The sequence below is a fragment of the Schistocerca cancellata genome, chromosome 9 (assembly GCF_023864275.1).
Source record: "Schistocerca cancellata isolate TAMUIC-IGC-003103 chromosome 9, iqSchCanc2.1, whole genome shotgun sequence".
NCBI lineage: Eukaryota > Metazoa > Arthropoda > Insecta > Orthoptera > Acrididae > Schistocerca > Schistocerca cancellata.
In genome coordinates this window covers 254,937,884-254,961,680 of record NC_064634.1, presented here as the reverse complement: position 1 = coordinate 254,961,680, position 23,797 = coordinate 254,937,884, and the positions used below count along the sequence as shown (strand labels likewise).

The following is a 23,797-nucleotide window of genomic DNA, read 5'->3' as shown; positions in this document are numbered from 1 at the left end:
GAGGCAGAGAATGTTTTCAACACTTCAAGAACGGTGATTTTGACATCGAACACCAGCATGGTGATGAAAGAGAAAAGGTTGTGGAAGCTACCGAAACCGATCTAAATGTGATAGCGTAAGCAAATGATGCGTTTGAGCAGAGCACTGGAAGACAAATGGCCACAACAAAGCGGTATGCATCAAAAGGTGACTTTGCAGCATGACAGTGCTCGACCATGTGTCACAAAACCGATCAAAACATATTAGGAAACTATGAACATGGAAACGTTGGAATGGAAATTCCTACTCCGCCACTCTCCCTCCCCCCACCCCATCCCCACTTTCTCCAGGCATTGCTCCCTCCGACTACCGACTTTTTCACCAATGACACACAGCCCGGTTGACCAGCACTTCGGGTCATGTGAATAAATGCAAAATAGAATCGATTCGCGGATCTCCTCAAAAGACTTCCAGTTACCCCACCACGGGGTTCGTGTGTTGCCCGAAAGATGGGAGACAGTAGTGGCCAGTGTGGGCCAATACTTTCAATTGTGAAAATTTTTTGCAGCCTCGAACTTCAAGAAAAAAGAGAGGAGCAAATTTTTAGACGTAATACTGCTGTGTGTCTTTTATTATTACATTTTCTTTTTGTACTGGAGTCACACATCTAATTCATTAGGTTCTATCTCGCAGGAAAAAAAGAGCTGGTGGAAGTAAGTGTAAGTAACCGAAAAAGGGAGATGCGTTTTCAAACACGTCGATTTATCGTTTTATAAATGAAACAAATGATGCTGAGAAGCTCCCATTACTTATTTCCACTGTCGTGCTACGTTTGTTTATGTTATGCAACTGAGGAGAGGGTAAAAATGGAGTAAAATAAATAAGTCAGGTACAGAATGCCCCCGTCCTGCTGGATAATTTAAATCTCATACTGTAATTGTGCCACTCGCCGTCGTATATATACAGGCCTGTTTCAAGTCGGCTGGATTAGGAGAGGGAGTGATCTAAGTTTTCATTTGCGTTTCCCCCTCCACACTCCTCAGTTCTGTCGGTAAAGAGGCGGTTCAGTCAGTGCTCATTTACTCCGAGGCTGGCACCGAACGCAAACAAGTAGAAGACGCAGCAGTTGGGTGCTGTGCAGTAGATTCTTAAAAATCACTTCAATGCACAGTGGACGGCGAGTGGATATGGAGACACCCTTCTCCTGGTCGTCCAGCGGACGATCGATCCTCAAACTCAACATACGTCACCTGTGGCTCTACGGAGTGTGGCCGTTGGGTAGTTTCCCCCTTTTCGAACTGTACGTCATCTTCGTTTTCGCTCTGGGCGTCTGGAACTTCGTGGAAGCTTCGGTGTCCGTCTCCTTCAGCTGGCGAGACCTTGAGGCCACAACGCTGGTGCTGACCAACACCTTCACCCTTTTCAGTGGCACCGTCAAGCTGGCCTTTTTCACGAGAGACCGGCGGCTGTACAACTCGTTGGTCCGGCGCGTCGACTCGCTGATGTTGGTTCAAAGCGAGCCCTGCTCCAGAGATCCTGTGCTGGAGAAGATCGTCCAGAGGTCGCGTAGGCAAGCGGCCCGCCTCACATTGGGCATGCTGCTCTTCATGGCATCGCAAGGCCTCATTTGGTTCCCGATGCCACTCATTGCCCACCCAGGCGAGAGGCGCTTACCCTTCGCACAGCACCTGTGGGACAACAACACTGCCTTCTACAAGCTGTCGTACACTCTCCAGTGTGTGACAAGCTTGTGGATGGCCGAGATCAGCTTCGGCTTGGATTGTCTGTTCGCATCTATCATGATACTGGTAGCCGCACAACTGGAGGTGCTCGCACTGAGGATCACGAAGCTAAAGGCGGCCGACGGCGGTGCCGATGGAGGTCGCCGATCGCTGAGCACGTTTTCTATTGCTCATGAGAAAATGTACAGCGATCTGTGCCTTTGTATCGAAAGCCATCAGCAAATCCTGAGGTAGGTTGGATTCAACTGTTTTATCAAACATGAGACGCCAAAAGTTTTGTCGCGTTTAATGTTGTGTGCAATGTAAGATTGCGCATGAAATAATCTGAAGCCTGACAGAAGTCGAGACCCTTAGACTCAACACTGTGATCCACACTGCACCGATAGTGGAAAAAATCATGTGGAGAAGCACACAGAAGATGCTGAAAGCATTTGTTCTCCAAAAATATTAAGAAATAGTTGGATACATATTGATTTTATGTTTCCTTTGACTCCCATTAGCCTTTCACTCCTTGTTTTTACTTACACTCGATATTCTGCGGATGACTGTAACACTGAGCGTTAAGAATTCCATGAGTTCAGGGTTTTATTGGGCACTTTGATTTGTGTGTTTTCAAACCAAGAGTAATGAAGCTAATAAATCATGTTTAGTAACAGCGAAACTTATGGAATATACAAAATATGTATCGGGTGCAGCTTTACAGAAACTCCGTTCTAATTATCGCGCAAACATTCAATTAGTCTTGCTATCTGAAGATTTTAGATGCTAACTGTATAGTTGTATTTATTGCACAAGTTCCACAATGATTGTGCGGAAACAGAAGCATAGACCATAGCCGGTAACAATGACATGATGAAGTTGCAGAGTAGGAAGTACTAATACTCATAAAAAAAACTCCCGTGTCACGCAATGTTCTCAGTCGATAGTTCGTGTACCATGATAATTTATCCTTTCCGATAAGGAAATGAGCCAGAAATGTAGAGGTTTAAGATACTGGACTCGTATTTTTCATAAGCGTGGTTCAGATAACAGTCTTATTGTTATATACACATTCCACCATTTCCCACTTCACTTCGAATACATGAAGCAATGCTTCCTTCGATGACAATAGCTTGTTCTTTCGTCATACTCACTGAGCAACGGTATCGTACGGTCTGTGGCAAACGCAACGTCTAACCATACTGAGAACTGTAACCTTTTCATTTTTAGCAAATATGACGTCTCTACATACCTTCCCCTACTCCCATCTTGTCTGTAAGATCAGCTCGTCAAGTAAACGAGGGAGAAGGGCCTACAATTTGAGGTGTAGCGTCTTACACCAATCACAAGCCAACATCGAGTGTTTCACATGAACAAATCATTGTTACAATTGTCATAATAATTTACCGAAATGTATCCACGAACAAATAAATATTCTAATCCTCAAGTTTTGGAATAATTATTTGGCAAGAAAATACTGCCATTTCGCAGATTACGTAATAACTCAATACCTGAATTGGCACCTTGCAGTTATGCTACAATTGAAGGGTAAGCAAGAGAGGCTATTAAAAAAAATATCACCGATTCATAAATGTGACAAATAAGCAACTATTACAGGGTACTTTGGTGTGTTCAGTTACATGACGTTTACATTATTTATTTAATTACTGCGGCCATAAAACCCGTCCCATTCTGTCTAAACTAGGACGAACAATACCTTCGACGAACTGAAAGTTCTCTACATAACAGTATACATTTATTTTTACGATAATACGCTATTAAGATACTAATTTATACAATATAACGACTGTTTGTTCTAAGAGCCGTCATGTGCATTTTCTCTGGACTTCCGGCAGATATTTGCAATGTCGTTTTTGCAGTGTGTGTGTGTGTGTGTGTATTGTGTATTGAACCGGGAACCTAGAAACAATGGAGAGGCTTCGTCCCGCCGTAGCCCTCAGTGTTTCCAACACCACAACAGGCCACAGCAGTCACCCACCCCACCGCCGCTCCACACCGAACCCAGGGTTACTGTGCGATTCGGCCCCCAGTAGACCCTCCCCACCCCCTTCCTCCCCCACCCCCCCCTCCCCCGTCTCATACCAGACGAGTGTACCCCAAATGTTTGCGTGGTAGAGTAATTATGGTGAGCATGTACGTAGAGAGAGTGTTTGCGCAGCAATCGCCGACATAGTGTAACTGAGGCGGAATAAGGGGAACCAGCCCGCATTCGCTGAGGCAGATGGGAAACAGCCTTAAAAACCATCCACAGGCTGGCCGACAAACCAGACCACGACATAAATTCTCCGGGCGGATTCGTGCCGGGACCGGCACGCCTTCCCGCTATGGAAGCAGCGCGTTAGACTGCGCGGCTAGCCGGAAGGGCTTTTATAGTGTGTAGATGGAGAGATCCCAAACAAACACTAATCCTCACGTCTTTCATGAGACGCCCAATGATGTTGGAAAATTTTGATTTTTCAGAAAGTGTTGGTTTGTGTCCCGTTAAGCACAAAAGGATTGCTAAAGCAGAATTTTACGATCCCATTCAACAGAAAGGTCCCAGATTGGTCTAGTGCGATACTCTGTGCGTAGTAACAGGGAGAGCAATATTTGTTCATGTGTGTGTGTGTGTGTGTGTGTGTGTGTGTGTGTGTTTGTGTCAACAGTCTTACGACTGGTTCGATGCGGTCCGCCACGTAGTCTTCTCCTGTGCCAACAACCATTTCATCTCAGAAAAACACTCGCAACTTACGTCCTCAGTTGTTTGCTGGATGTGTTCCAATCTCTATTCCCTCTACAACTTTTTGCCTTTACAGCTCCCTCTAGTACCACCTATGTCATTCCGAGATGTCTTAAAAGATGTCCTATCATCCTGTCCCTTCTTCTTGTAGTTTTTTCCATATATTTCTTTCTTCTCCGATTCTGCGCAGAACCTCCTCATTCCTTACCTTATCAGTCAACTTAATTTTCAACAGTTGTCTGTAGCACCACATCTCAAATGCTTGGACTCTCTTCTGTACCAGTTCCCCCACAGTCCATGTTTCACTGCAATACAACGTTGTGCTCAAAACGTACATTCTCAGATATTTCATCATCAAACAGAGGCCTATATTTGATGCAAGTAGACTTTTGTTGGCCCGGAATGGCCATCATTCCTTAACTTCATCTCCTTTGTGATCATGAATTCTGATCTCAAGTTTCTTCCTGTTCTCGTTTCTGCTACTTCTCATTACTTTAATCCTCCTTACATTTACTCTCAGTCTATATCCTGAACACATTAGACTGAGCTACCCAAGCACTTGCCCGCGAAAGGCAAAGGTCTTGAGTTCGAGTCTCGGCCCGGCACACAGTTTTAATCTGCCAGGAAGTTTCATATCAGCGCACACTCCGCTGCAGAGTGAAAATTTCATTCTGGAAACATCCCCTAGGGTGTGGCTAAGCCATGTCTCTGCAATTACCTTTCTTCCAGGAGTGCTAGTTCTGCAAGGTATGCAAGAGAGCTTCTATGAAGTTTGGAAGGTAGGAGAAGAGGTACTGGCGAAATTAAGGCTGTGAGGACGGGGCGTGAGTCGTGCTTGGGTAGCTCAGTTGGTAGAGCAGTTGCCCGTGAAAGGCAAAGGTCCCGAGTTCGAGTCTCGGCCCAGCACATAGTTTTAATCTGCCAGGAAGGTTCAACCCTATCACTGAACTGTTCACAGGAACTCACTCTCTGCCTCCATGTTCCAATTCATATTGAATGCAAATTGCGTTACACCATTTTCGGCTAATGTAAATGTTACCCTGTATCCTTCTTAACAGAAATGTTTATCTTCTTTCCATTTTACTTCACTGACGCCCACTGTATCTAGATTGAGACTTAGCATTTCCTTTTTCATATTTTCTAGCTTCCCTACTATGTTCAGACTTTGGCCACTTCACTTCCTAGCTGGTAGAACGTTATCCTTTCATTGAATATTCAATGTTTTTCTCATGGTCTCGTCCCTCTCGGCAGTCCCTTCCCAGAGATACGAATGGGGGACTATTCCGGATTCTTTTGCCAATGAAGAGCTCATCATAATATTCTGTCAGTTACAGGCCACATGTCTAGTGAATACACGCCATGTGTCTTTAATGCGGGTTTCCATTTCCATCTACAGTCTCACGCAGTTGATCACCGCTGATTCTTCCGCCTGAAGGGGTAGTTCCCCACTCAAAGGGCAAGAGAATGCCTTGAAACTCTGTCCGTTCCTCCAACCTCTTTGACAAGGCCGTTGGCAGAGCGAAGGTGCCATTGCCGATGATTTTTATTCATAATTTAGGAGCTGGAACGGTTCGAAACCAGGACACAAGACGTTTTCATTTCTAATCAAAGACTCTACTGCTAGACCACGTTTGTTGCCGGGAGAGTAATACACGATGAATAACCAGCAATCCAGCAGCCACAGAACCGCCTTGGCCCACGCTGACTGCCACCGCCACACAGCAGCGCTACTCAGTCGCTGCTAGAGTACCGGTTATTCTTCGTGTTTTACTGTTCTTGTTAACACATATCGACAAAACAGATATTGCAAGAGACTAATGTGGGACCGTTTTATCTAATAGATACTCACAATTTTGCTTTAACCCTTTCAGTCATGAATTTTTTTTCCTGAAAACAAAATCATGGCTTTGCTATCCAGTTCTTCGAATTAAATTATGATTTTTCAGAAGTATAAAATATTCCGACATGCCCCCCCCAACCCCCCAAGAGGGATACAATGCGTCCCCAAATGAGAACATTGTATTCAAGTGGGTGCAGTACAAGTCGAAAAGTCAAAGTATTTTGTTTGATTTTATTTCACCAACATACATAAATTACACAAAGCTTACTTAATAATTATATGGTTTTGCACTTGTGGAGAATCATAATCAAAGAAACTTTTTTCCTATACATTTTACATAATAAAATTTGGTTCTGCCTTTGCAACCCGGTTTCTTGCGCCTGTCAAATGATTTTTTGCCATTGACCACTGGTAGACGCCCAACTTGTACAAACTAACCAGTTTCTGGACGAACTTACGCATTCACTCGTTTTGAAGTACTTGGACTCTCATTAGTGGAACACCCCCTTTTCCTGAGATCTGGCTTATCTATTTTCGTCAATACTTTGGCTATCCTTACCCTAAAGTGAAACAAATCAAGGGTCTTATTTTTACGAGCAACTAATACTGATGCGTTTTTCTTGTACTCATTCTATGCATTTACATACGAAGTATCAATTGCATGAGCAAACATGCACTCGCTTTCAGGTTGCAAAACCGGCTATAAACCGTCTAAAACGTTGTTCATTTTCAAAAGTAGCTAACCGCATGTTGTCTTCGGGTGCAAAGCCTGCTAACTGCCCAATAGGCGTGGCTGTCACCCTGCCATATCCGGATACAAAGCACGTGAACAGACACCAGACATCCCAATCTGTGCATTCAAATCTACCTTTCACTATGATAAGATTAGAATGGATATTTTTCTTACGTAGGCTGCTCTATAACAAATTCTTAAGGAACTGTAACATTCTTGCTGCCAGGGCATTGTCGTTTGGATGCGACGAGTTTTTCGTGATTACCTCAATGTTGCTTATCGTGCAGTTAGCGGGATTTCCGTCTAGGCTACTCAGCTTCCAATATACCGTACGATATAAAACGTCTAACGTTTCCTCCATCATCGTCTTCTTGTTCAAAATTAGCGCCAGAATCATCGGATAGATTGTCAATTTCAGAGGAATTAAGGAGCTCTATAACTTGTTCTGTAAGTAGCCTTCGTCTATCTGGGACGTGGGGCACTGTGAAGTCGCAGTAAGACATCGAAATAATGGCCTGAATATCTATGCTATTACAACCTTTCAATCACAATGTCCTCATCTGGAGAAGTAACAAATCGACGCTTAGTAAGACATCGAAATAATAGCCTGAATTTCTATGCTATTACAACCTTTCAGTCACAATGTCCTCATTTGGAGAAGTAACAAATCGGCGCTTTCTATCTGAGCTTGAAAACACTATAAGGTATGATGCACAGTATTTCTTTGGGCTGATTCCTGGTGCTCATTGCAAAAGCGTAAGTGAAAATATCTTCCGAAACATCAGGGAAAAAGCGCCTGACGACCCGTAGGAGACACATCTATGTATGTACCGTAACACGTGTTGCACAGCCAACAGGAGACGCAATTACTTTTTGTACACCACAAGCATTTGATCGTTGTTTGGAGCAATCATATCACTACAGGTTAAAACTCTCTGCATTTTACTCAGACAAGTCTCTAGATGTATCTGTACACATACACTCCTGGAAATTGAAATAAGAACACCGTGAATTCGTTGTCCCAGGAAGGGGAAACTTTATTGACACATTCCTCGGGTCAGATACATCACATGATCACACTGACAGAACCACAGGCACATAGACACAGGCAACAGAGCATGCACAATGTCGGCACTAGTACAGTGTATATCCACCTTTCGCAGCAATGCAGGCTGCTATTCTCCCATGGAGACGATCGTAGAGATGCTGGATGTAGTCCTGTGGAACGGCTTGCCATGCCATTTCCACCTGGCGCCTCAGTTGGACCAGCGTTCGTGCTGGACGTGCAGACCGCGTGAGACGACGCTTCATCCAGTCCCAAACATGCTCAATGGGGGACAGATCCGGAGATCTTGCTGGCCAGGGTAGTTGACTTACACCTTCTAAAGCACGTTGGGTGGCACGGGATACATGCGGACGTGCATTGTCCTGTTGGAACAGCAAGTTCCCTTGCCGGTCTAGGAATGGTAGAACGATGGGTTCGATGACGGTTTGGATGTACCGTGCACTATTCAGTGTCCCCTCGACGATCACCAGTAGTGTACGGCCAGTGTAGGAGATCGCTCCCCACACCATGATGCCGGGTGTTGGCCCTGTGTGCCTCGGTCGTATGCAGTCCTGATTGTGGCGCTCACCTGCACGGCGCCAAACACGCATACGACCATCATTGGCACCAAGGCAGAAGCGACTCTCATCGCTGAAGACGACACGTCTCCATTCGTCCCTCCATTCACGCCTGTCGCGACGCCACTGGAGGCGGGCTGCACGATGTTGGGGCGTGAGCGGAAGACGGCCTAACGGTGTGCGGGACCGTAGCCCAGCTTCATGGAGACGGTTGCGAATGGTCCTTGCCGATACCCCAGGAGCAACAGTGTCCCTAATTTGCTGGGAAGTGGCGGTGCGGTCCCCTACGGCACTGCGTAGGATCCTACGGTCTTGGCGTGCATCCGTGCGTCGCTGCGGTCCGGTCCCAGGTCGACGGGCACGTGCACCTTCCGCCGACCACTGGCGACAACATCGATGTACTGTGGAGACCTCACGCCCCACGTGTTGAGCAATTCGGCGGTACGTCCACCCGGCCTCCCGCATGCCCACTATACGCCCTCGCTCAAAGTCCGTCAACTGCACATACGGTTCACGTCCACGCTGTCGCGGCATGCTACCAGTGTTAAAGACTGCGATGGAGCTCCGTATGCCACGGCAAACTGGCTGATACTGACGGCGGCGGTGCACAAATGCTGCGCAGCTAGCGCCATTCGACGGCCAACACCGCGGTTCCTGGTGTGTCCGCTGTGCCGTGCGTGTGATCATTACTTGTACAGCCCTCTCGCAGTGTCCGGAGCAAGTATGGTGGGTCTGACACACCGGTGTCAATGTGTTCTTTTTTCCATTTCCAGGAGTGTATATAAATTGTCGCGGTTCTGTGTGTGTGTTTAGAATAATTTCAGGAACTACTGTAGGAATTTTGATATTATTTTCACAAATAGATATAATGATTCACGAGGACGATTTGTGTACCCTGTTCCATCCCTCACTCTCTCTCTCGTTTTGAGTCTTCTGACTGGTTTGATGCAGTGCGCCACAAATTTCTCTTCTGCGTCAACCTCTTCAGCTCAGAGCCGCACTTGAAACACATGTCCTCAAATATTTGTTACTAGCTTAGCGCCCGCTGCTTAACTCACGTATGCGTAGTAATTACATCAAAAATTGTTTTATAACCGTATATTAAGCTTATCGAAAAATTAATGTATTAATGAGCCGTTTCCTTTTCAACACAGTTTTGACTGTTTAATATCTTTCTTCGATTTAATTCACAAATTTCAACATTTTCTAAACATTTCACGCTAATTAAGGCTTCTACAGCACGGTATTTTCCGAACGTACTTCTGAACAAAAGGCGATTCTGGTAACTGGAGTCCAAGGTTTATGTTAATCACAAGTTTTGCATTCTTTTGGTGATATATCCACAGAAAACGTTATCCCATAATACACGTTTTTCTATTTATGACAGAGAAGTGAAATACCAATTTTCTAGGATTTTGTTTTTTATAATATCACGAAATATTATCTCAAAAACGTTTACCCCTTTTTGGGGGATGAATTCCCAAAAATAGTGAAATGCGTATTTTTTTAATTTTTAACGGAGATACCAAATGCAAATAGTCAGACGCTTTGCTTTCAAAAGTCTCTCGTAATTCACAAAACATATCATCCCAGGTTTCACTTCCTCAGGCGGTTGAATTTCCAAAAGCACTGAAACACATTTTTTTTAAATTTCTAACAGGGAAGTCAAAAACCAGTTTTCGTAGATGTAACTTTAAAAATGCTTTAGTAGTTCTTTAATAATGTTTTATTTTCATAAAAATCTTTCACTCATTATTTCCAAAAATGCTGGAAAAAATATTTTTTTATTAATGACCGAGAAACCAAATTTAAAATTTTGTAGTCCTAGCTGCGAAATTGTCTCAATATCGCCATATTTTCGAAAATACTTTCATACCCTTAACAGTGGAATTTCGAACAATCCCTTCCTATTCGATGCCGACATTATATGATCCACACCCTGCCAGAATTTCAAGTTTCTACCCTTTGTCTGGGCAGTGATGAGTCACTGAACCAATCTGGCCCTATTTCACCCTCTTAGGAACTGTGTTTCCGAAAACAGTGAACCATGTATTTTTTTCCTTTCTAACCAATAAGCCAAATATCAGTTTTCAAAGATCTGAAATGCGCTCATAATGAAAAATTTTCATAAAACATTCCACCCCCTATTATTCCCCCTTAGGTGTTGAATTCCCAAAGCCAGTGAAATGCGTACTTTTATAATTTCTAATAGAGGAGCGAGATACAAATTTTAATAAATTTCGCCTCAAAATGCTTCCATAACAAAATAATTCCATGAAAACATTCATTCCATTTTCCACCCATACTTCAGTTGAATTACCAAAGTCAGTGAAACGTATGTTTTTCGTGGAGGTATTTTCCGTCTATTAAAGTATTTTTTATTTCTAATCTAGAAGCCAAATTCAAATTTTAATAGATTTAACTTTAAAAATGCTTTCGTAACGAAATATTTCCATAAAACATTTCATCCCTTTGGGGTTTCCAAAACCACTAAATACGTATTTTTTTTTATTTCTAACTGAGAAGTTAAATACCAATTTTCATGGATGTAACTTTAAAAATGCTTTAGTAGTTCGTTACTAATGATTTATTTCCAAAAATATTTTACCCACTATTTCACCCGATAAGGGGTTAAATTTCGAAAAATGCTGAAACATTTCTTTATTTCTGACCGAGAAACCAAAAACCAATTTTCGTAGATCCAACTACATAATCGTTCTAGTAGTGACATATTTGAAAAAACATTTCATCCTTTATTATACGCCCTCAGGGCTGTAATTTAAAAAAAAAATCCTTTCTTAAACGACGCCTACAGTGTAATATCACCCTCCGCAGATTTCAGGTTCCTATTCCTGTTGGTTTGGGGACATTGCATTTTATATACAGAGGTAAGTATCTCAATCTCTGTCTCCCTCTACAGTTGTTAGTACTGTGGAAACAGATCCTGGGTGTCTTAAATCTTAAAGGATATCCTTTCATCCTGTCCCTTCATCTTATCTGTGTTTTCCATTTGTCCCTTTCTTCAGCGATTCTGCGGAGAACATCGTCATTTCTCACCACATCAGTGAATCGAATTTTCAACATTCTGACCATAATTTATTACTGTACAATGCTGTGATCAAACTGAACATTGTGGGAAAATTAATCTTTAAATTAAGGTCTATGTTTGAAATAGGAGACTTTTCTACGCCAGTAAAGCCCATTTTGTATGAGCTAGCCTGCTTCTTATATCCTCCCTACTTCGTTCGTCACGGGCTATTTTACACTCCTAGGTAGTAGAATTCCTTGACTTCATCTGCATCGTAATCACCAGTTTTCATGGTAAGTTTCTCGTTATTCTCATTTCTACTGCTCTTCGCTACTTTGGCGTTCTTCGGTTTACTGTGTATCCATATTGTGTACTCATAAGACTGTTCATTCCATTCATCGTGGCTCTACAGATTACTCACAACCCATGTTCTATACTCATTAAACTGTTCATTTTATTCAACAGGTTCTGTAATTCTCCATCACATTTACTGAGATAGCCATTTCACTACCGAATTTTATCATTGATATACATTCACCCTGAATTCTAATAGCACACTTAAAACCTCTCATTTAATTCAAATGGTTCAAACGGCTCTGAGCACTATGGGACTTAACATCTAAGGTCATCAGTCACCTAGAACTTAGAACTACTTAAATCTAACTAACTTAAGGACATCACACACATCCATGCCCGAGGCAGGATTCGAACCTACGACCGTAGCAGTCGCGCAGTTCCGGACTGAAGCGCCTAGAACCGCTGAGTCACAGCGGCCGGCTCTCATTTAATTACGCCACTGGTACTTCGACGATAGATTGAATAGCAGGGGCGAAAAACTCTACGACTGTCTTACATCTTGTTTAATCCAAGCACTTCGTTCTTGGCCTTCCTATCTTATTTTTCCCTCTTCGTTGTTAAACATGCCTTAAAAATGGTGGAGAGAAGACCACAACACGTTATCATGCCTTCTACGGTGTAGAAATACCGTTGGCTCTGAAAACAGCTTACAGACGTCTCCGAAAGGATAAATACAGGTCCTATATTTTTTTCCGTTTTTCTGGGGGATCTTATACCATTATTCCTGCAGATGTTCAGTTAACGATGATGGAGCTGGAGAGATCACCCATCCTTCTCTCCAAAAGTAGAGAACAAAGGGTAAATTATATTGCGGTCTGGTGACTGTTATGGCCAAGGAAGATGACATAATTCATCCTCGTGCTCACACTAGCGCTCGTGGACGATGAGAGCTGTGTGAACAGATGCCCTGTCACTTGGAACATAACATCACCGTTCCAGAACGAACATCGATTGTTTCGTGGCGTGGACCTGGTCAAAATGGTTACTTACTCCTTGGTAACAATGCAGCTTGCGTCGAAACCATAGGACACATGGAATACCATGATATGGCTGCCAAAATCATCACCGAACTCCAGCCATATTTCACGCTTGGCTCGAAGTTGGAAACAGTCTGAAACAATACTCCAAATGACTTTCTTCTATTACTCCGTAGTCCTACTTTTATGGGTTCAGCAGTTGTGCGGTGAATTTTGCAGCTGTTATCGCCCTGTTTATCGCGTTAATCCTCTTCAATGACCGTCTGTCACGACCTCTCAACACAGAATTTTATCCGCGTTGCGACTTAGCGGATGATTATTTGCCGCGTTCCTTGCATGCTGTATAAATCTTCTGTACAATAGCTCTTGAAACACCAACCACTTCGGACACATTTGTTACGGATGTGCCCACCACACGAACACCAACAATTTTCCCACGTTCGAATTCACTGTGCTCAGTGATAATGCACCCAAAACTACACAGATTACTGTTCTAGCCACGAATGACACTTGCAACGTATTGAGAATATTTCACAGGTTCCACTCCTGCTCAAATACAGTAGCGCTACCTGCAGGCTTCTCTAAGTGGTTGGTAGGTTGGTTGGTTGATTTGGGGGGAGGAGACCAAACAGCGAGGTCATCCGTCCCACCGAATTAGGAAAGATGGATAAAGGAACGATACCACCATTGGCCTGAAGCGATTTAGGGAAATCACGGAAAACCTAAATCAGGATGGCCAGACTCGGGGTTGAACCGTCTTCCTCCCGAATAGGTGTTCAGTTTGCTAACCACTGCCCGACTTCGCTCCATGGGCTTCGCTAGCATCTGCATTTATGTTCAAGCACACATTTCTACCGTTGTTTCCAAATTTTTTCCATCCCCAATATGTTACCCGCCTTTCCCTATACCTCACTCCTACTTTTCTCAGAATTTCAAATATCTTGCTCCAGTTTACACTGTCTAACGCCTTTACCAGGTTGACAAATACTATGAAAGTACCTTGAGCTTTCTTCAGTCTTGCTTTCATTATAAAGCCCAATGTCTGGGCCACCTCTCGTTTCTTTACGTTTCCTAACACCAAACCGATCGTCAGCCAACAGCTTCTCAATTTTCTTTTCTGTTCTTCTGTTTATTATTCTTTTCATCAAATTGGGCGCTTGAGCTGTTCAACTGATTGTGCGACAGTTCTGGCACGTATCTGCCTTCGCTGTCTTTCACACTGTGTGGATGATATTTTTCCTAAAGTCATAAGGTATAGCGACAGTCGTATACACTCTATGCGCAAAAGTGAATAATTGTTTGGTTCCCACTTCCGTCAATAATTTCAAAAATTCTGATTGAATCTTATCTATCCTCTCCACGTTATTTGATCTCGAATCTTCCAAAGGTCTTTTAAGTTCTGACTTTGGTAATGGATGCTGTATGTCTTCCCTATCGACTCCACTTTCTAATCTATCAAGTCATCGGTGAACTTCTCCCTGTCACAGTGAGATTCAATCTAGTGTTTACACGTATCTGCTCTTTGCTCTGGGTTAAAACAGTGGAATTTCCATCGCACTCTTAATGTAGCCTCCCGTGCTCTTATATTCACCGACGGTTAATTCGAATTTTCTAATTGCTTAATGCATCTTTCCGATTTTCATTTGTTCTATTTCTTCCCATTTTTCCTGCAGGAATTTCACCTGGGCTTCGGTGGGCTTAAAAATTATTTCGTTCATGTTTCTGCTTTTCCGTGAACTTTTTCGTACTTCCTTCTTTCGTCGATCAACTGAAGCAGTATTTCTTCTGTTGGCGAAGGTTTTTCGCAGTTTCCTTTCTAATACCTGTGTTTGTCGTTTCCAACATCGGTTATTTCTCTTTTCATAGATGTCCAGTCCTTTTAAACTAAACTGCCTGCACTGATATTCCTTATCGTGGTATCCACACCTTTAGCGAATTTCAAACACGTCTCATCTTTCCTCAGTACTTCATTATCCTACTTCTTTCCAGAACGGTTCTTCCACACAGTTTTCTTGGACTTCCGTCTACTCTTCATCGTTATTATATTTTGATCTCTGTCTTCATTTGCTCCTGAGTAGCCCTTACATTCCAATACCTGATCTCGGAATCTCTGGTTGGCCATGATGTAATATCTTGGTATCTTCCCGGGTCCTCCTCTGTGATTCTTCAACATTGTATATTCGTTATTATTAGCTGAACTTTATTTAAGAGTTAATTTACTATTTTCCTCTCTCATTCATACCACGAAACCCCTATTCTCCCATAATCCTTTCTTCTGCTTCTTTCCACACAATTGCATTTTATCTGATCTATTGATGCTGGCATTGGTTTGCTGTCGATTCTGATAAAAAGTTCCTATCACAGAACAGTTCTCGGTAACTCACTCTCCTCCCACCTTCCTATTCATAAAGAATCGTACACCCGTTATATCATTTTCTGTTGCTATTGATGCCAACCTCTAATCTACAGATCAGAAATCCTTGTCTTCTTTCCATTGCACTTCCTTGCTCCCCACTTTATGTTTTGAGATTTTCTAGCTTCCCTACCGCATTAAAACTTCTGACACTTCTTACAGTCCACTTGCGTCTCGCAGAAGGTTATCCTTTCGTTACTTATCGCATATTTTCCTCATGGTCACCTACCCGTTGACAGTCCCCTCCCAGAGATCCGGATATCCATTTTTCTTGTGTACCTTCTACATCTACATCTACATTCATACTCCGCAAGCCACCTGACGGTGTGTGGTTGAGGGTAACTTGGGTACCTCTATCGGTTCTCCCTTCTATTCCAGTCTCGTATTGTTCGTGGAAAGAAGGATTGTCACTATTCTTCTGTGTGCGCTCTAATCTCTATGATTTTATCCTCATGGTCTCTTCGCGAGATATATGTAGGAGGGAGCAATATACTGCTTGACTCTTCGGTGAAGGTATGTTCTCGAAACTTCAACAAAAGCCCGTACCGAGCTACTGAGCGTCTCTCCTGCAGAGTCTTACACTGGAGTTTATCTATCATCTCCGTAACGCTTTCGCGATTACTAAATGATCCTGTAACGAAGCGCGCTGCTCTCCTTTGGATCTTCTCTATCTCTTCTATCAACCCTATCTGGTACGAACTGCTTCCAGTTGCTGACCTGCTATTTTGTAGATAAATGATAAGGGATCTATCTTTCTATGTATTCGCAGCACATTACACTTGTCTACATTGAGATTCAATTGCCATTCCCTGCACCGTGCGTCAATTCGCTGCAGATCCTCCTGCATTTCAGTACAATTTTCCATTGTTACAACCTCTCGATATACCACATCATAATCCGCAAAAAGCCTCAGTGAACTTCCGATGTCATCCAGAAGGTCATTTATGTATATTGTGAATAGCAACGGTCCTACGACACTCCCCTGCGACACACCTGAAATCACTCTTACTTCAGAAGACTTCTCTCCATTGAAAATGACATGCTGCGTTCTGTTATCTAGGAACTCTTCATGCCACTGATCATGGCTGACTTTTTCATTCTTTTAGGGCCAGGTGCCTACACCAAGGGCACGACAGTGCCCTGAGTGTCTACCCTCTCCTCCGTCCTCTTGCTCATACACTGAGTGGAAAACATAGGATACATCCCAATATCGTGTTGGACCTCCTCTTGTCCGGTGAAGTGGAGCAACTTGACGTGGCATGGACTCGACAAGCCGCTGGACGTCCCCTGCAGAAATACTGAGCCATGTTGCCTCTTCAGCCATCCATAATTACGAAAGTGCATGCGATGCAGGATTTTGCATAAACGTATCTCTGGGTTACGTCCCATTATCGCTCGATGGGATACATGTCGGGTGAACTGGTTGGCCAAATTATTCGCTCGAATTCTTCAGAATGTTCTTTCAACCGATCGTGACCAATTGTGGCCCGGTGACATGGCGCATTGTCATTAAGTCGATGAATGGCCACAAATGATCTCCAAGTAGCCAAATATAACCATTTCCCGTCAATTATCGGTTCATTTGGACCAGAGGACACAGTACATACCATGTACACACAGTCCACATCTTTACGGAGCCACCGCGAGCTTGCACATTACGTTGCTGCCAACCTGGGTCCTTGGCGTCGTGGGGTTCTGCACCACACCCGAATCGTACCATCAGCTCTTACCATCTGGAATAGGGCTTCATCTGACCAGTCCATTGTTTTCCATTCGTCTCGGGTCCAATAGATATCATCACGGACCGAAGAGAGGCGCTGCAGGCGATGACGTGCTGGTAGTAAAGGCACTCGCGTCGGTCGTCTGATGCCACAGCCCATAAACGCCCAATTTCGCTGCACTGTCCTAACGTATACGTTCTTCAAACGTCCCATATTGTTTTTGCGTTATTTCCCGCAGTGCTGCGGCTGGTCTGTTAGCACTGACAATTCTATGTAATCGTTGCTGCTCGTTAAGTGAAGGCCGTCGCCCACTGCGTTCTCCAAGGTGACGGATAATGTCCAATATTTGGTATTCTCGGCACACTCTTAACACTGTGGATCTCGGAATATTGAATTCCTTAGCGATTTCCGAAATAGAATGTCGCATGCGTCTTGATTAAACTACTATTTCAAGTGTAAAACCTATTAATTCCCGTCGTGAGGCCATAATCATGTCCGGAAACATTTTCACGTGAATCACCTGAGCACATATCACAGCTCCGCCATTGCACTGCTCTATTGTGCTGTGGGTACGCCATACTACCACCATCTGAATATCTGCACATCGCTATCCACGACTTTTGTCACCTCAGTCTATAGCCTACTGACTAAGGCCACTTCTCGCACTAAACAGGAAATTCGGGTTCGAATAGCAGCGTGACAATAGTTTTTAGGTGCCAAGACATCTTCGCTACATTGGAAGTTCAGGTTTTCTGAAGGGTTTGCTCTGAAACCGCTTCATGTTATTGCATCTTCTCTGATATCATAACGCTTGATCAATTCATTTCAATGTATTTAGTCCGTTTCATGCCTTGATTATTCGATATATTCAAAAGGTGGACAACTACCTATATCCACAGATATATTGTCGGACTAATATGTCAAACTGCGCAGTGTGTAATTACATGATTTGAATATTCATCCAGATATTAGTCTGTAACACAGTTACTTTAAAGCTTTTTTGCCATTGTAACTTCCAAGTGTCTGTTCTTCCTAGACAGCTTCAGCCTTATAAAACTGCTATCTCAACTGTACAGATATAAATGCGTCCTCTTGATTAACTTACTTGCCGCGTACTTTGGCTGAAGCAGTTACAGTCGGTAGGATACCCTGTTATTTGTTATTTTACATGAAGAACAAAGTAATTAAAGGCAGTACAGGTGCATCCACTGTCCTCAACATACAAATACGCTATAAAACATTATGTCTACAACTCTTTTCAATATACAGGGCTATTACAAATGATTGAAGCTATTTCATAAATTCACTGTAGCTCCATTCATTGACATATGGTCACGACACACTACAGATACGTAGAAAAACTCATAAAGTTTTGTTCGGCTGAAGCCGCACTTCAGGTTCCTGCCGCCAGAGCGCTCGAGAGCGCAGTGAGACAAAATGACGACAGGAGCCGAGAAAGCGTATGTCGTGCTTGAAATGCACTCACATCAGTCAGTCATAACAGTGCAACGACACTTCAGGATGAAGTTCAACAAAGATCCACCAACTTCTAACTCCATTCGGCGATGGTATGCACAGTTTAAAGCTTCTGGATGCCGCTGTAAGCGGAAATCAACGGGTCGGCCTGCAGTGAGCGAAGAAACGGTTGAACGCGTGCGGGCAAGTTTCACGCGTAGCCCGCGGAAGTCGACGAATAAAGCAAGCAGGGAGCTAAACGTACCACAGTCGACGGTTTGGAAAATCTTACGGAAAAGGCTAAAGCAGAAGCCTTACCGTTTACAATTGCTACAAGCCCTGACACCCGATGACAAAGTCAAACGCTTTGAATTTTCGGCGCGGTTGCAACAGCTCATGGAAGAGGATGCGTTCAGTGCAAAACTTGTTTTCGGTGATGAAGCAACATTTTTTCTTAATGGTGAAGTGAACAGACACAATGTGCAAATCTGGGCGGTAGAGAATCCTCACGCATTCGTGCAGCAAATTCGCAATTCACCAAAAGTTAACATGTTTTGTGCAATCTCACGGTTTAAGGTTTACGGCCCCTTTTTCTTCTGCGAAAAAAACATTACAGGACACGTGTATCTGGACATGCTGGAAAATTGGCTCATGCCACAACTGGAGACCGACAGCGCTGACTTCATCTTTCAACAGGATGGTGCTCCACCGCACTTCCATCATGATGTTCGGCATTTCTTAAACAGGAGATTGGAAAACCGATGGATCGGTCATGGTGGAGATCATGATCAGTAATTCATGTCATGGTCTCCACGCTCTCCCGACTTAACCCCATGCGATTTATTTCTGTGGGGTTATGTGAAAGATTCAGTGTTTAAACCTCCTCCACCAAGAAATGTGCCAGAACTGCGAGCTCGCATCAACGATGCTTTCGAACTCATTGATGGGGACATGCTGCGCCGAGTGTGGGAGGAACTTGATTATCGGCTTGATGTCTGCCGAATCACTAAAGGGGCACATATCGAACATTTGTGAATGCCTAAAAAAAACTTTTTGAGTTTTTGAATGTGTGTGCAAAGCATTGTGAAAATATCTCAAATAATAAAGTTATTGTAGAGCTGCGAAATCGCTTCAATTATTTGTAATAACCCTGTACGTACAGTGACTTCGCGTAGGCCCAGTAATTGTCTGAGCGCCCAGGAGCAGTGACAGCACGCTAATGCGAAGTAGACCAAACTTGTTTGGTCATAGGCATGGTTCTTCATGTCTACATTCTCATGTAGTTCTCTCACCTAATTAGCAAGAATTAAAGAAGTTAAACATTGAAAATCACCGTTACACGTAGAGGAACTTTATCAAGTAGCATTCCTGCGAGCGAGTACCCAGCTTATGTAATAGCATCTCACAATAAACCTAGTTCCCACACAAGTATGTGTCGATTTTCTTTCTATCAAGTCAGCCCTAGAAAATATTCTCTAGAGTGTATCCCGCTCGACTTCCGCACAATCTATGGTACCTTGTCTGGTTCATTCAGAGACAGTAGCACCAGCGCCTTCGCGTCTGATCTTCATCCACCTAAAAGAGTGAGAATTAAACACGCTGCAATAAGTAACGAGCTTGGTAAGGCCAGAAATATTATAAATCTTGTGTCTGATCTAATACTGTTCTCAGCCCCTTCCGTTTGTTCATATTTACAGCCACCATAATTTGTTTTCCAAATTGTTATCTTCTCCTGTTTCCAAAGTGCTTTCCTCCCTATTGGTTTTTCGAATGCGATAGTAACAATTTCTGCATGTGTCCTACTGACACATCACTTTTTCTTCTAATTCTCTTTTTCCAAACACTTAGTCTTTGCTTACCCATTCTTAATCCAAGTACTGTATCTATTCGTCTTTTCACTACATTCATGAAGAACATGTTTTCCTTAGTTTCAGACAGAATGGCCTATATCACCTGCGAAGAGTAGTTTAATATCAAGTTGGCGTAGCATTGGTTGTAGGGACTCTTTCTATTCTTTTCTATCAAATATATCAGCTTTGATTTTCTCACTTTTGTTAAGTTCACTTCCCTTTTGTAGGCAGTGAATGTTACTCACGTGTAATAAGTAATAAGTCATAAGTAATATCCGTTTAACTAAATTACCATTTCCTTTCATTTTTACTTATTGAGCACAATGAAATACTGTAGTCGTACTGCGTCAAGTTATTAAAAGGCTTCAGGAAAGTACGATCTGTGAAATTGCTTACAACATTTATACGTCGGACCGAAGTTATTTGTTAGATAAAGTGCTAATGAAAGTTAACTTGGAGCTTGTACTTACATTCTACGAGAGTAATATTATAAGAAAAAAAATGTTTCAATCTGTCGAGCCACGCATTTATACCTTCCCCCTCCCTTCACGCTACCATAAACTGCCATCCCACCACAGTCTTTATAAATAGACTGTCCCACTCGTTGCCTCCAATATGACGCAAACAGCGAGCAGGGACTGTCGTTCCTTGTTTACTTGCGAGATTTTAAAACGAGTGAAGAAATTGATACCAGAACATGTGATGATCGTAGTTAATATGGTTTCTGAATGCAAAAAAGTCCTCCCTATCGAAATTTACGTACAAATAACCAACGTTTATGGAAGCGTGGTGAATGAGGCTTGAACTCGAAGATGGTTCGTCATGCTTAATGGCGGAAGAACGAATTTTCATCTTCAACAACGATTAGGTCAATTTTCAGTTGCGACTGACGAGCTTAAATCAAGGAATGAGGAAAAATTTCAACAAGACCGACTCTCCCTGTTCGCGGATTGAGTTTGTTCTTGCCCGAAATTTCAAGAACAGTTCTTTAAGAAACTGTTAGTGGTGACTGGAGCTACAAAAAATGTGTGCCCTGTGAGTTCCTCGATGTGTACCATGCGGATGTACCGAGAAAACACAAGAAATCGGAGCTGCACACTGACTTTTCTCACTCGGTACGACAAGGATGGCGAAGAGCTTTTGAGCCACATTGTTAATCCTAGTTCGCATATAAGTCCTGGAAGAAAGCAACAATCAATGCACTAGCATCATTTACGACCCCCAACGAAGAAACAAACACAAAATAAATTTGAGTACCTGAAGAGGATACGGTCAAAGTGTCTTGGGATCGAAATGTCGTACTATTCACCGTCTTTCTGCTCACAGGATGACCATAAATGAACCGGCGCACGGACTGCTCTCAGAAGAACCTTCACCGATTACGCCTCACCGTTCAATACAAGCAGTGAATATTGTTGTACAGGGGCGTTTTGCTTTTTAACTACAACGCTCGTCCACATTCTGCTGCGTTGATTAAGTATTTGTTCCAGTTAGCCCTGAGTGATTACCATCTTTTTGCCGCATTGAACATTTTTTGGATAGAGAATACCTTGGAAATGTCAACGAACTGAAAGAGGACTGGTTCAACAGGTTGGCGGTAACTGAGAACCTAGTAGGCGGCGGAAAGCTTGTGCAGCACTACAATAAATATTGAAATTTAACGGTGACTGCGTAGAAATATGCCTATCAAAATAGTTATAAAATAAGTTCTCTGTACCTATACTAATAATAAAATAGCATTGGCAGTTTGTTTTTCTGTTGGAACGTGCAAATGACCAAAACCGCTAGACGAATTTTAGTGGAGTTTTCACAGGTTAACTTGAAGGTACCTAGGAGTAACGTATAGGTATTATTTCTTCAAAATCATGCAACGGAAAAAAGATGGCTATTTCAATACGCTAATCTCCAATCTACTAGGAGAATTTTAGTGAGATTTTTATAGGTAATTTGAGTGTAGCCTGGAGCAACGCATAGGCTTCATTTCATCAAAATCAGACCACAGAAAAAGTTAGACCGTAATTTAAATTTTTCCCTAAAATCATCTGCTCAGCTAAGTAGTTTGGATGTTAAATCATCACCGTGTAACACGCCAAAGAACCAAATGATACCACTGTTAACCCAGTAGTGCACCAAAGGACCGATAGATGTCATTGTTATCGTTTTTTAACTCAGTGACGGATGTACTTTCGGAAGTTTTCGTCAGTGACGTATCTTCACAAATACAAGCTCACAGAGAATTCACTTGGCTAAGATATAACGAATTACTGATTTAGTGTTCTGTATTAAAAACTTAGGACACTACTTTGCTTTTTTGGATCAGTTTTATGTATATTCTTTGTAGGAGAAACGAATTTATTAAATTTGCTTTGAGATTTGGGTGCCTACTGATTACATTCATTTTTGTTTTATTTATAAATAAAATTAATAGAAAACTGTCGTGTCTTTCTGAATACACCAGAAATGCTAAAAGACTGATAACTCTGCAGCATCAAGAATCGAATGAAAATTGTGAGGCAAGACTTGCTACAGCTCAAGTACATCAAGCTTTAACACGATCTTTTCTGCACCCATGGAGCCTCAAGGTTACTTCTCTCCAAGGTAACACCATAGAAGCGAAAGTTATGAAGCGGTACAGGCGAGCGAGCTTTTATACCATGATTCCCACTTATTCCTGGCATTCTACCATTTCCCTTTAAACATCTGTAATTCCCGGAAAGCTTATGTTATACCATCACCATAAATAAAGCAGAAGGCCAGATACGGTGTTTTGTGAGCGCGTACTTTAGTGGTAGACGCTTTTGGTACTGCTAACTCAACGTGCCTCTCTCCCATGTTAGTGAAGCAAACAAGCTCATCGTTCATGAGCCCAATCATAATGCTTCAGACGTTGTATAAAAGGTAGCTTTATAAGTCAAAATTAAATTCCACAGGTATGAAATCACGGGCACAGCTATCCACGGAATGCCGGGTTTCTCAGCTAGTCACCGGCCGCTGTGGCCGAGCGATTCTAGACGCTCCAGTCTGGAACCGCGCGACCGCTACGGTCGCAGGTTCTAATCCTGCCTCGGACATGGATGTGTGTGATGTCCTTAGGTTAGTTAGATTTAAGTAGTTCTAAGGTCTACGGGACTGATGACCTCAGATGTTAAGTTCCATAGTGCTCAGAGCCATTTGAACCTCAGCTAGTCTTAAATAAAAATTTCTGGAGAAACAAAAGTCGTACACTTTTAGAAGAACTGTGTTGGAACATTTGAGATAGCTTTTTAAACGGATTAAAACTATGCAGTTGACGATTTCAGTTAGATTAAGACGTTTTCCAGTTTAGAAGTTAATTTTTTTCGTATAAAGAGCGATGTGAAA

General features: G+C 42.8%; 1 protein-coding gene and 1 non-coding gene across 2 annotated transcripts in view; both read left to right on the top strand.

Moving 5' to 3' along the window:
* The first annotated feature begins 1,166 nt into the window (after positions 1-1,166).
* Positions 1,167-23,797, top strand: part of LOC126101327 (odorant receptor Or2-like) — a 98,389-nt gene continuing 75,758 nt past the window's right edge. Inside the window, exon 1 of the mRNA XM_049911999.1 lies at positions 1,167-1,951. Within this exon, the coding sequence (XP_049767956.1) occupies positions 1,167-1,951 (785 nt within the window). The remainder of the gene's footprint in view (positions 1,952-23,797) is intronic.
* On the top strand, positions 5,273-5,347 carry Trnas-uga (transfer RNA serine (anticodon UGA)). Its single transcript has one exon. It is a non-coding gene; the product is annotated as a tRNA-Ser (tRNA).